At 43.0% G+C, this 13,784-nt stretch overlaps 1 protein-coding gene across 1 annotated transcript; it reads right to left on the bottom strand.

Moving 5' to 3' along the window:
• Positions 1-4,756: 4,756 nt before the first annotated feature.
• Positions 4,757-10,643, bottom strand: LOC128738896 (importin-7). Its single transcript, XM_053834361.1, has 10 exons — positions 10,257-10,643; positions 8,262-9,172; positions 7,135-8,170; positions 6,948-7,079; positions 6,692-6,868; positions 6,490-6,626; positions 6,100-6,424; positions 5,883-6,039; positions 5,676-5,819; positions 4,757-5,605 (listed from the first exon to the last, which is right to left on the bottom strand). Exons 1-10 carry the CDS (start codon positions 10,338-10,340, stop codon positions 5,547-5,549), a joined length of 3,162 nt encoding a protein of 1,053 aa, XP_053690336.1. The 5' UTR covers positions 10,341-10,643; the 3' UTR covers positions 4,757-5,546.
• Positions 10,644-13,784: the final 3,141 nt, after the last annotated feature.

Below are 13,784 nucleotides of genomic sequence, written 5' to 3'. Positions count from 1 at the left end.
TATCAAAAATATTAGTTTAAATAAAATAACACTTAAAATAAAGTCGTGCGGTTCAATGGTTACCTAAAACTACAGTTGTAAAGTTAGGAAATGAAAACTACACGACCCCGCACTTTCTAGCTCGGCTACTCAATTATGAAAATTGAAGTATTTCCAGGTATGGCCAGTGGAGCGCTAAGTAGGGGCTTGGGAGGCAAGAGCTATGTTGGGCGCTTTTTTCTTGCTGCCTTCGCCATTTCATGCCCTTTAATGTTATTAAAAAGATCTACGGGTAATTACTGGTCTGTTGACTGGGAACAAGCAAGTATCGCTTACATAAATAGGTAAAAATGATACTGCTGAATGCTTGGCTGAATGTCCCATTTGAAATAGAAACTGCTGAACATATACTGCAACTGTGGAGCATTATTCATTCGAAGGATGTCAATAAGACCAGATCTTCTCGCGTTTAACCTGGCGTACTGATTTGCGGACGGGACCGAGCGCGACAGGGCACGCTTGGGCAGTACCATGGTAATAGACGGGAATGAGTTTGAGGTAGCCGACGATTTCGTATACCTTGGCTCACTGGCAACAGAGGACAACAATACCAGCTGTGAGATTAAAAGGCGTATTATCAGCGGAAGTCATGCCTGCTACGGACTCCGCAAACGCTTGCAGTCGAACAATCTGAGCCCCCGTACAAAGGGTACACTGTACACAACGCTTATTAGACCGGTCGTCACTTTTTTATGAATGTATCAGATCTCAATAATTGTGAAAAAAATAGTTAAGTACCTTGTTTCACTTATTTTAACATTTCTAAAAATATTTTTTTGAATTTACTTCTAAAAATGCCATTTTTTCATAAAACTCAAATGTGCCACCCCTTATTCGCGTCAACCAATGTTGACGCCATATAAAAGTTTTGTTGTGACACCCTAAGCTATCATTTGAGGGGTGATCCCCGGGTTTTCTGACATAGTGCTATTTTGGGACACTCTCTAGTGTATACACTGCTGGCTACTAGGTGATGGTCAGAGTCAGGCACCCCATGGGGAACATATGCTCGTGATGTTAGAGAAGAATCGGCCTTCTATGAGAACGTGGTTAATCAGGTTTATTGTAGGTGCTTCTGATCGCCGGACCTCGGGAAGCAGCCAAGTTTAAACATCGTTCAACGGTCTGTACATTTCTTCTCTAACAACATAGGCGTTTATATCTATGGTCTTGGTATCCAATTATCCATGTCCAGTAGCTATCAACTGTCGTACATTGTACAGAACAGTACAGAACAATTTCGGGATTAGTGCAACGGTCCTACTGACTCTAGCAGCACCGCCCAACCGAGATTCGAACATACGACGATTGACTGGCTTGCTACACCAACCCAACATCTTACCTCGTTGGCTGGCAAAGGGTGAACATGTGCATTCCATAACCTCTGTTCATTAACTCCTATTCCTACCTCCACGAGGTGCCGGCTGGGGTACGCAACTTCGGTTGTCGTATGCTAACAGGAAAGGGGGCACAGTGGCTCCCGCCCACATTAAGATGGCAGCCCCATCAGCGGGATAAGGACCTTAGGTTATCAGCCTACTGTACCAGAACATAAAAAAGTTACCGAAAATGAAAGAAGAAATCTGTCTGGATTATTGGCAACGACCTTTAGCATGAAAACACGGACACGAATCGGAACATGGAATATACTGACCCTTGCCCAGCAGGGCAAGCTGGCTCAACTCGCAAGGGAAGCTAGCCGCCTGAAGCTTGAAATCCTGGGGCTGAGCGAGGTCCGCTGGCCGGGTACTGGCGAACACAGGACATCATCCGGGCAAGTCTTGCTCTACTCTGGCATACGAGGTGAAAATGCTACTCGAGAAAGAGGAGTTGGATTTCTACTGAGCCCAGGGGCACATGCGGCCCTGATGAAGTGGGAACCGATAAATGTGCGAATAATCGTTGCCAGATTCAGAACACAAGTTAGGAACCTTACGGCAATCCAGTGCTATGCGCCAACAGATGCTGCCGACCTGCAGGAGAAAGAGAGCTTTTACAGCCAGCTGAACAGCGTAGTTGAGAAAATCCCGAAGGGGGACATCCAAATTCACATGGGCGACTTCAACGCGAAGATTGGCTCAAACAACGCGGACCTTGAACGCGTCATGGGACGCCATGGCCAAGGAGAGATGAGCGAAAACGGGGAGCTGTTTACAGAATTCTGTGGTAATAACGACATGGTCATTGGTGGATCGCTCTTCCCCCATAGACCAGTAAATAAAGTCACGTGGGTTTCCCGCGACGGCCGAACAGAAAACCAAATCGACCACATCTGCATCAGCCGGAAATGGAGAAGGAGCCTTCTTGATGTACGCAACAAACGCAGCGCTGACATTGCATCCGACCATCATCTTGTTATCGCTGAGATACGTCTGCGCGTCGCACGTGTCCAACGAGGGGAGGAAAAAGTAGGAGGGAGTGGATTTCGGATGAAACTTGGAGGAAGATCGACGAGCGAAGAGAGGTGAAAGCCGGCATTGAGCGAGCGCGGACCAGATCGGCTAAGACAGCTGCCCGTCAACGATACGCCGAACTGGAGAGGGCTGTTAAACGTGCTTGTAGGCGGGACAAGAGAGCCTGGACTAACTCCCTAGCCGAACAAGGAGAAACCGCCGCCGCCAATGGTGATATCCGTTTGTTGTACGATATTTCTCGCCGCCTTAGTGGTGCCAGGATGAATACAAAGATGCCGCTAAAGGACAGAGCTATTCAGCTATTGACTGACCGTACAGAACAGCTTAAGCGATGGACTGAACATTTTGAACAACTCTTCCGAGTTTCAAATGTCAGAGACCAACAAAACCAGAAGCGTATGACGCCTACAGTTCGTCGAATTAATCGCGTCAACTCGGAGGCGCCATCGCTGGATGAAATTGTAGCAGCCATCAAGAGTATGAAATCCAATAGAGCGCCAGGGATAGATCGTATTTCAGCCGAAATGCTCAAAGCTGACTCATCTTTGTCAGCCCAGATGATGCATCAGCTTTTCAGTAATATTTGGGAAACCGCAACTTTTCCGGTGGACTGGATGCAGGGCATATTGGTCAAAATCTTTGGCGGCAACTGGCGTGGCATCACGTTGCTCTGTATTACTCTCAAAGTACTCTGTAAGGTAATCCTCAACCGGATCCAGGAGAAGATCGACGCTGCTCTCTGGCCTGGTGCTGGCCGATGATGTGTAGACCATATCACAACGCTCCGCATTATATTGGAGCAGATCAACGAATTCCAGGACTCTCTTCTGCTGGTGTTCGTTGACTTCGAAAAGGCGTTCGACCGACTCGATCACGAAAACATCTGGGGCGCACTTAGGTGTAGAGGAGTTCCAGATAAGCTAGTCCATCTCATCGAGGCTCAGTACGAGGCGTTCTCTTGCAAGGTTTTGCACGACGGCGTCTTGCCCGACCCCATAATTATCACCGCTTCTGTTTCTCATCGTTATGGATGAGATATTAGTTGGAGCAATTGACAGTAGACCAAATCGAGGATGGCCTTGGAATCCTCTAACGATGGAGCAGCTAAATGACCTCGACCTAGCCGACGACATTATCTTGCTCGCACAACGCCGAAACGATATGCAGAGCAAGTTAGATGACCACTCCGAGAGCTCCCAGGCAGCAGGTCTCACAGTCAATGTAGCGAAAACTAAGTCTATGGTAGTGAACACTGACAATTCCACCAACTTCACAATAGCGGGACAACAAGTTGAGCAGGTAGACGCCTTTCAATATCTTGGCAGCCAAACAACGCCTGATGGTGGTACCAAGACTGATATAGCCACACGGATCAGGAAGGCCAGGGGTACCTTTGCAGGTCTGCGAAACATTTGGCGCTCAAACCAGTACACTCTACGTACGAAAACCCGAATCTTTAATTCAAACGTTAAATCCGTACCGCTGTATGCCTGCGAAACGTGGTGCGTCTCAGCGGAGACAACGCAAAAACTGCAGGTATTCATTAACCGGTGCCTGCGATACATCATTCGTGCCTGGTGGCCTGATACTTGGATATCCAATGAGGAACTCCATCGTCGGTGTCATCAACGGCCGATAGCCACAGAAATTCATGAACGTAGGTGGAAGTGGATCGGACACACCTTGAGGAAAGAAGCGAACGAGGTTTGCAGAGAAGCACTCGACTGGAATCCACAAGGACAGCGTAGAACAGGCAGACCCAGAGGCTCATGGCGACGGAGCTTAGCCAACGACATCCGGGCTGTAGACGAGAACCTGTCCTGGCGACAGGTAAAAGCCATGGCGGGTAACCGTCAGCAGTGGAGATCTCTGATTTCAACCCTTTGTTCTGCCGGACCAGCGGACATGGACACATGAGTAAGTTACCTCGAAGACAATTGCTCTCAAATTGAGATCAAGAATTCTCAATAGATGCAGTCTTGACTCAAGGGTCGCCACTGACTTGGGGACAAACGCTTCTTGCCTCCTTCCCTGTCGATATACGACCTTAGTTTTCATCGGGATTGGTTACTCGGTTTTCGGCAAGGTTGCTCGTATTTCGATTAGTACCTCAAGGAGACGGGATAGAAATTGCTGGATACGGGGTGTGTGTTTTTAGCCATTCGTAATTCAGCATTTTTGAACACCAACATTGCAGCATTAGAAATATTAAGGATGCCAACAACAACCTTTAATGGTAAAGAGACAATACAACTGGAACACGGCTGTGATATTTGTAATAACAAATTCAACTCCTTCTCGGTTATCTGATTGAAAATAGTGTAATAAATAAGAGTAGTTGAATTGGGACTGAACTTGTTTGTCGAAAGGAAAAAATAACCTCATAATAAACTTGTTTTCCAGTCATGCAATTTTGGTTCTTTTTTTTCAAAACAATTTGATTCCTTTAAAAACAAATATATTTAGTGTCGAATAAAGACGCTAATCCGGATTCATGCTATATAAGGTATACGTGTGAGTATGTGTGTGTATGTGTTGTTTAGTTGAATACTTGACACTATTTTGCATGCGTTTACGTCAAGATTACACTGCTTAATGCAAGCCTATCCCTGATATTGTAAGCAGCACTTCATGCTAAATACAGTCATTCCAAATTCTCGATCTTAGTCACAAACAGAACACTCTCAGAACAGAACAAAAATGTTAACATGTGCTTCCGAAGCAATTTGCTTTTTTTGTTTTCTTTAAAATTTAACAGAAACAATTTCTCACATTTGAATACGTGAGCAAGCAATGCAGCAAAATAACTGTGTTCTACTATTTTCGTCAACATTCGATTCAGTTCCGCTATCCGGTACTCATCCCTGCATTTTGTTTTCCAGAAACTTCTTGTATCAGTTGTTAATGATGGTTCTTCATTTTATACTTCAGGAGACAAAAAATACAAATATATTCCTAGTAAACCTAGCGATTACAGTTTTGCTTTTTTTCCCTAAACTTGTGTAGCGACCTTTTTACAATATTTTTTTTAGTTTTTTTTTCTTTTAAAAGATTCGGTATTATCTTCAGAAGTGGTGCGTTCTTACATCACGGTTACTGTTGTCCACTGAAGTTGAACGAGCTTGGAATCTGGTGTTGAGTGAACTGGTAACCTTTAAAATGAAATGAAAGCGGCAGTGAAGCTATGGACCGAATATTAAAAGTACGCTTTTGTACACTTACCCCCGCTGTTCTCAATCTCCTTGGAACGTTTAGCAGCCTTCTTCTGCTCAGCCAATACGAGTACCTCTTGCAAAGATTTCGCTTCCTCTGGTTTCAAATTCCTAGTAAGCATGTTGTACCAGTTGGGATCGGTATTTGGTAGATCTGTAAGGGACGTATAAAATGTTTGTAAAAATCGCGTAGTTTTTTTCTTTTTGTGGCACTTACTGGACATCACTTCAAGGAAAGCAATATACTCATCCACACATTCTGGATTATCTTCATCATCCAACGGAGTAGTGAATCCTTCTAGTGCCGTTTCATCAATTTCGTCACCAGAGTCGTCATCATCATCGTCGTCGTCCTCATCGTCAGAATTACCATCCTACGAAAAGTAAAATCATCTCTAAACTCGTGAGAGTTTGACCGAAAAATAGTTACATACCTTAATAGTAGCTGTTAACTCAAAGCCCTGCTCAGCAGCTTTATCCTGGGCCATCTTGGCTACACGATCGAAATAAGATGGTCCCATTTCATCCACCTCGTCTTCGTCGCTGGAAATACCATCCTCCAGATCGTCGTCTTCTTCTTCGCTCTCTTCTTCTTCCCCTTCGGAAGCGCGAGCCATGTATGCGCGTTTTAGTCCATCGAATATCAGTATCAGTGTAGGAATGATTTTATCACTCAACTCACTCAAAACTGCCGGTTTACCATCTCCAAGGGTCATCAGCGTGCATAAGCCAAGCACACACAGTTTACGGTCATGGATTCTGCAATTCATTAGAGGTGTTTGGTCTCAACTGCCGGAAAGCAATTTTGTGCAAAATTAACTTACCCTAGGAAACAATCCGAGTCGTGTATCCACTGTTTAATGAAGTGCGAAGCTATTGATTCGTTGCTCGCCGGTAGAGGAATCTTTTCGAGGATTTGCAGCAGCAGTTGCGGGTTATAGTAGAGCGCAGCAATGACAACCTAACAATAACGGCCAAATTAATGATAATTATATTTGAATGCGAAAAAACTCTCAAGTTAATTACCTGTAAACACATCGTCCGCAGCTCGGAGGTTTTAACCTCGCGTGTTAGTCGTGTTAGAACCAATTCGACAAAGCTTGGAATGCATTCGTCAATGCGGCCTTTGCATTGCAAAATGATCACTTCCAGTAACTTGGCTGCGCTGCATTCCGCTTCTTCCGTGAGGTTACTGGTCAAAATCTGTAAATTGAAAATAATTCAGTAAATACATCAGCTGATTAAACATTCTATACTACCAGAGACGCTTCAAAATACTTACTGTTTTGCACATATTAAACATTGCCAGGACGTGGTTCTGATTCGACAAAAATGCAGGCGTATCGACAGTTATGTAGTTGTGGAGGGCTGGCATCATATCCACGAAGTAATCGATTCCATCTTTCTGGAAAAGCTGTAATTTGAAATGTTAACTGGTAATTTATGAAACTAAATTTTACATCCCAAACCTGGTAGATAATTTCAAGCAACTTCCACATGTCGGGCGATATCGATTTAGAGGTCAAATCGTACACTAGCGAAAATGCTTCCTCGTAGAACTCGTTTACATTATTCTGCAGAACATGACCGACAACCTGCAGAACGATTGGATGTAACGACAGCATCACCTGCGGATGCTCTTCCATCACACTCAGAAGGGTTTCCATCGTGTTCAAAAGACCCATGGCTGTGATTGCCCGCTCGTCGGAGTTCTCGTCTGCCTCAAGCACTTGGCTGAAGGTCGTTGCCAAATGTTGACATATGTCCACGGCAATCGGCAACAGTTGTTCGGAATAGGTGCACACTATCTTTTGCAGTACGTTGGTAAGATCCTCATTTTCGGTTTCGCGAATTATCTTCAGAATTTCCATTGTTACTTCCTTGATTTGATTCTCCAAGTACTTGGAAGCATTCTCCTGTGATACGAGGAACATTTGTAAGGCAACTGCGGCTTCCACCTTAACAGGTAATTCTTTGTCGTTAAGCAAAGCAGTTGAAGTGAGTCGCATAATTTCTGCCAAGACCTGTTGATTTTTCAATTTGATTTCACTGAAGTAATGCAACACCCAGCAGGCTCTAGCACGCAAATGTCCATGCGGACTGTTGAATTCCGGAAAGACGTATTGCATGATAAGATTTTCCACCTGTTCTTTGAAAACCCTTTTCTTTAGCAGAACATCGGCCAGCGATCCGACCATATGAAGAGCACCGTCTTTTTGTTTGGCGTTTAGATTCGGTGCATTGATAATTTGCATAATGATCTGCATGACCTGCGGCAGGACACCTTTCCTTGTTTTGCAGCAATTGTGTAGCAATGTTTCGGCGGCTGGAACCGGTGTTGTGTAATCATCGAAAACATCAAACTTTTGGCGTATATATTCAATTGGGTCGGCTTCCCATAGCTCTTCGTCTGCTTCGGAGTATGACATCAGCGGGAAAATCACGTCCTGGATGATGGCAATGAAGTGAGGTTTCAGCATTTTCCATGAGTGCGAATGAGAGACACTGTTGGTTAAAAAGAGGATAAAGAGCAGTTATAAAACTAAGCTTTTTCTAGCAAATTAATTGGTAAAAATAAATCTTCAGATTAACTTACGCATGCTTGATATAGTTGAGCGTATCGGTCATCACTCTTGGTGAGACGTAGATTTTGTTTCGATACTGATCCAGAACCTTAAGCAGTACGTTAAGTAGACCGCTGGTGAACGTTTGCAGGAACCAGTCAGCGAACTCGTTATACTCTTTCGAGACTACATTTCCAGGGCTTCCGTAGCGTTCGAACATACGGAGCACAATGTGGGATGCCCACTTCTTTACCTTCCACCAAGGTAGCTCGGGTCGTTCGTCCTCGTCGATGTGGGAGGAATCCGGAGCAGGGCGATCCAGTATCTGACGGCAAATCTCCATCCAGTTGGCAAATATTTCTTTTGAAATTACTTCCAAAGGTAAGGCATATTGCGTTAAAGCGTAATAAATTTTCAATATTTGTTTCTGCATAAGTACGCTCTGTTCGGATGGATCATTAATTACATTAAGCATCAGATTGTACATCTGAGGCAATAGTAAATTCATCGCCTCGGTTAGTGGGCCTCTCTCTACGGATTTTTTGTATTCGTAATTTTTAACTAGCTGATACATGCATTGCAGAGCTCCGTTCCATCCATTAACATCTCGATTTTGCAGGTAGATGCTAATTTTGTCTACTACTTGCGTCCATCGACCGGGAAAGTCGTTTTTGATTATATTATTGATACAGACACACAGCTGTACTCGGATGATGTCCGGCGCATGAACAATGGCCTCTACGATCGTGTCTCGGATCATGGCACGGTCCTGCTCATGAATGGAAAACGGGATCGGATTGCCGGCTTCGGCCTCTCGATCCTGCCAGCTGCTCGTGATTAAATTTTTCAGATAGATTGCGCCAGCCTGACGAACGGGACTTTCTACATCGTTTTGCATAATCACTTGCAGCAAACTCGGCAGGAAGCCGATTATTTTGTGTACCTGCGAAAGCAAAACAACGGTTAGGTTCAGAATCAAATGCAGCCTATTAATTTGGGCCAGTAATGCTGCTGGATTAAAACGAGTTACCCGCTATAGAATTATTACCATTTATTGAAAGTTTGGTAATAGTCTAATAGTAAATTTATGCTTTACCATTATAAAACCGCAATTATTTGTAGATCAAATAAAAATTTGTTCAAATATATCCAAAGTATTATCTGCTGTTACAGTACGCTAAACTAATGATTAGCTCAATTATCAGTTTGATCAATTATTAATCACTTTGTAACAAAGAAATTAATTGCGGATAAAATTATCGGCAACGGCATTTTTATTTACATTTACATTCTATCCTCATCCCATGATTCCCGTTTGTTTGGTCAATTCAATTGGCCTTCAACAGCCGATATCGTGAAGGCTAAGGTATAGGTATTCGAAGGAAGACAACATAGTACGATAGTAGTAATTGAAGCGAGTAGGGTAATTGTTTGTTTAACTATGTTTTAGTTTATGCTACCTAAAACAGCTTTCAAAGTTTGCGTATTTTCGGCCATCGTTGTAAGATATGCAACAACTAAACAAGTTGGAAGCAAAGCATTCGCAAGTGTGCATCCATTTTTCGTAGTTATAGTAAACAATTATTAAATAACGTTTAATGTTATTTAGATTTATCATTTTGGTAAAATCTTTGCTACATTGCGATGTAATCGGGGAAAATGGGGAAAATTTAAATTCATGTGTGCATAACTAGCAGCACTGGTATTCATGCAACCCAAATAAGTCAAAATAACCTCGCGAGCTTTCCTGTCAAGTAATTGCACGACACACACACACAATGCAAGAAGAAATAGGGAGCGAGGATGACAAAAGATGGCTAAAAGCCGTAACATGGTTAATTTGCAGTAATCCCCGCTTGTCCAAAATACCTTTTCTTAGCAGAAAAATCTGAATTAATCTGTTTCTCGTTACTCAGATACGAGAGAAATAATCTATGAATGAAAATCCTCAACTCCCGTAGATCGTTTAAATCCGTTTTTTGCTTCCGCTGTGACGGAAGAAGCACATGGTTTAGTCTAGTTAATACCTGGTTTAGCTGTTCCTCCGCTTGCAGCCGCTGGGTTGGTTCAATTGTGGCCCGCAGCAACTCACATATTTTTGCGTTATCCATTTTGATCGGACACTTTACCACAGCTTGCTAGTCCGTTTTCTTGTGGCAAAAAATTTCTGCAACACACACGCGGTAAACAATAGCGTCCACACGGGACAGGGGCACAGCGCGACCTGAGATTTTTCCGGCACTAATTTCGTATCCCGACAACTTGTAGGCAATGCGGTCTATTTTTTCCAGCAGGTCCGGTATCACACGCGGGTTCAGACTCCAAGCGTACTTCCGCACTTTGATGGAAAAAATTAATACTACCCGTGAATGAATGACACACCACAAACCACAGAACCAGCAGCAGCGAACGAACGATACGACAACGGGGTGGCTTTTGAGAAGACGACGAAAATTTGCTCACAATCTACACACTACACACACACTGCTGAAACCGGTTTTGACACAAATGTCACGCACACTAGTGCACCTGAAAGCCGGTAGAGTGTTGTGAAAAAAATCACTTTTGCTGTCACTATTCGCTTGATAATTTTTCCTAACAAATTAATCTCTTGATGGTTTGTTAACACGCACGGCAACCCGAGGGCATGGTGTGTTGCTATCTCTTTCTCATGTAGGAGTGAAGAGAGCAACTTTCAAATGGTTCTCGGTAAAGGGGAATTACCAACAAATTTTTTGGTACCTGTCAAAATAAATAGTTTGGTACCTGTGCGTGGGACATCGAAAATGTATGAATTTGCTAGCCACGAGCCACTTCACCCCGTAGCGGCAACCCGCGTTTGTGGTGTTGCTTATGATGATGAATTCGTTTATTCCGTTTTTTACCTGCACCGTTAAATGATGCTACCTGTAAATAGGTCGGATTTAGTTAAAGCTACGTTGAAACTACTCAAAATGCCTTTAAAGTGTACGTGCTATCTCTAACCCGAAATTCCTGACCGATCCGGTGCTATTACAAAGACTATCCAGCTTTTTACGAGCCATAATGGCGGACGTGTTCGTAATATTTGAACAGCATTTTTGACATTTCCCTAATACATCGCATGCTTTTTTTCCGCGCGTTCACGGTAAAACTAAAGGAATGTACGGAAAGAAAACGTGCGATGTATCAGGGAAATGTCAAAAATGCTATTCAAATATTACTTGCTTGTTGGGTAACCAACCTATTTTGGACCCCATCAGCAGCTGTACATAATTTGGACACTTCCATTTAATTTTGCTGTAAGCGTCCAAATTATATACAGCTGTTGAGGGGGTCCAAAATACGTTGGTTACCCTACTCTCCGTTTTGTTTCAAAATTTAGCGGATTTTGAGTGTCTCGGCGCCTCTGTAATCTATAGTCTCTGTAGGTGCTATTAATGTCACCATATCACTTACGAACATGTTGGCCGAAAATTAGTGAATTCATGTTTGGCGAACGATCCGCCAGCATTTTGTTCATTTCCAACTTAATATATGCGTAAGGATAGGCGGGCAAGACCGCCTCCTTAAGCAAAACCACCTGTGGAGAAAAAGTTGTAACTCAATTTATAATTTATCTGCTTAAAATGAACAATTGATCTATTTACCTACATGTAAAAAATAAAAACATAAATATCTGTAATGATTTTCTATTTTTCATTGCGATTTGGAAATACGATAGAGTATTTTTTCCATGCGGGGTGAAACACGCCCACTAACGGGCTAAAACCGCCATAGCGTATAACTTTAACAATATTCAACCGATTTGAACAAAACTCGTGGCATTGGATTCGTGAATTTATCTAATTTAAACAAATTGAATCATTTTGCATCAAACAATACATGGTTCCCCGAGATTCGCAATTTCGAAAGAGTGTCCAGCAACCACTCGTATTGGAAGAATATCAGTAATGTAGGTACCAACAGTCTTGAAATTGATACCGTGTACTTTCCTTAGACAACAAGATGTATCGGGTTAGGCATCCTGGAGTCAATATAAGACCAGAGAGGATCTAAGATAAAGTATAACAATATGGGTATTAAAGTTCCTGCAATTGATCCGGTGGGTCAGTTTTTGACATTTCAAATTGTTCTGACTAATAAACCAGATACATATTATTTTTGCATTGCAAAGAAAATTTGCCATATTTTCATAAAAAAATGTTTATTCTATGATACTTATTCCAAGAGGGAGGAATTATTGAAAAAAGCTATATCCGAGAAAACAAGAAAATGTCCATAGCGCCCGCAAGGAAAATTGGCGATTTAGATTTTTTCAAACAGTCTACCAGCTTCAAGCTAAGCACATTTACATTGTTTTATGTAAATCTGAGATTCTTTGGTCAGAACTATGCAATTATTTTAAAAATCTCCTTATCGCACTAGCATTATGCACGACAGTTAGAGATGATCGGGTAGCGGAAAATTTGCCCGAAACCCGCACCCGTACCCGTACCCGCCGGGTTCGGGTCGGGTTCGGGTATTGAAAAAAAAAAATAATTTGCGGGTACGGGTTTTTAATTTTTGTTTTTGAAACCAGGTACGGGTCGGGTCGGGTATCTCTATTGACCACATTTAACACTAAAGATGGTCGGGTACCCGGGCCCGTCCCGTACCCGACGGGTTGCGGTCGGGTTCGGGTATCAAAAATAAGAAACTTGCGAGTTCGGGTCGGGTACGGGTTTTTAATTTTTTTCTTAATCGGGCACGGGTCGGGTTCGGGTATTCAAATTTTCATACCCGACCATCTCTAACGACAGTCTTGCGCCGTTCGTTGTGGACGGTACACATTTCACTATTTATTTCAACAAAACTGTATGGACAGTTGCCTAATTTAGGTGGGCGGATTTACCCCGCCGGGCTTTGTTACCACGTCTACCCTTACGTGTATATGGGCCCTTAGGAACCTTAACCGGTATTATTTGTCAGTTAATTTATGAACGTTTTTACATTAGTTCGATAAAAATGCGCGCTTATAGTAGTAGTAGGGGAGAGCCACCATCACTTCAAGGACTTGCCAGTCCCAACAAGCGTGGGCCCTATTCTCACAGTCACCTCACCTCACCTCACTTCTCTCACGCGCCCTAACAGTCACCATCACCTCACCTGACCGGTCCCTATTGATTTGCACAGTCACCCAGGTGAGCGGAGTCACCTAGGTGTCTCTGAGAATCACAAATTATGCTCTCACCCAAAAAATTTAGGTGAGGTGACTCTGAGAATAGGGCGCCGTTTTATTTAGAGAGCAGTTTATTCAACCATTATGCAGCTAATTTGCAGTGAACAAGCGCTTGATAAGCTATTATACAACAAACATGTTTGATGGGGTGTATGTAGCTAGAATTACAGTAGATCCAAATTTGATTAGCATATGAATTTCACACCCACAGGACCCATAAGCAGAGGCACTTGCGCGCATTCCGGGGTTATAAGAGTCGCCTTCCAGCATTAGGATCCTTCCATGTAATAATCAATTTCGCTGTACCAACTTTAACACACGTGATGATTTGTTTGTGAGAATTGAGAACTGTCAT

This window comes from Sabethes cyaneus, chromosome 2 (genome assembly GCF_943734655.1).
Source record: "Sabethes cyaneus chromosome 2, idSabCyanKW18_F2, whole genome shotgun sequence".
Classification (NCBI taxonomy): Eukaryota; Metazoa; Arthropoda; class Insecta; order Diptera; family Culicidae; genus Sabethes; species Sabethes cyaneus.
Note: the sequence above shows the minus strand (reverse complement) of the source record. Positions and strands in the feature narration are given on the sequence as shown.

Coding starts and splice junctions, on each gene's coding strand:
- LOC128738896 (XM_053834361.1), bottom strand. CDS start 10,340: ATGGATAACGCAAAAATATGTGAGTTGCTGCGGGCCACAATTGAACCA. Junction 9,173..10,256: donor CGGAGGAACAGCTAAACCAG/GTATTAACTAGA, acceptor TTGCTTTCGCAG/GTACACAAAATAATCGGCTT. Junction 5,820..5,882: donor TTTCCTTGAAGTGATGTCCA/GTAAGTGCCACA, acceptor CGTCCCTTACAG/ATCTACCAAATACCGATCCC.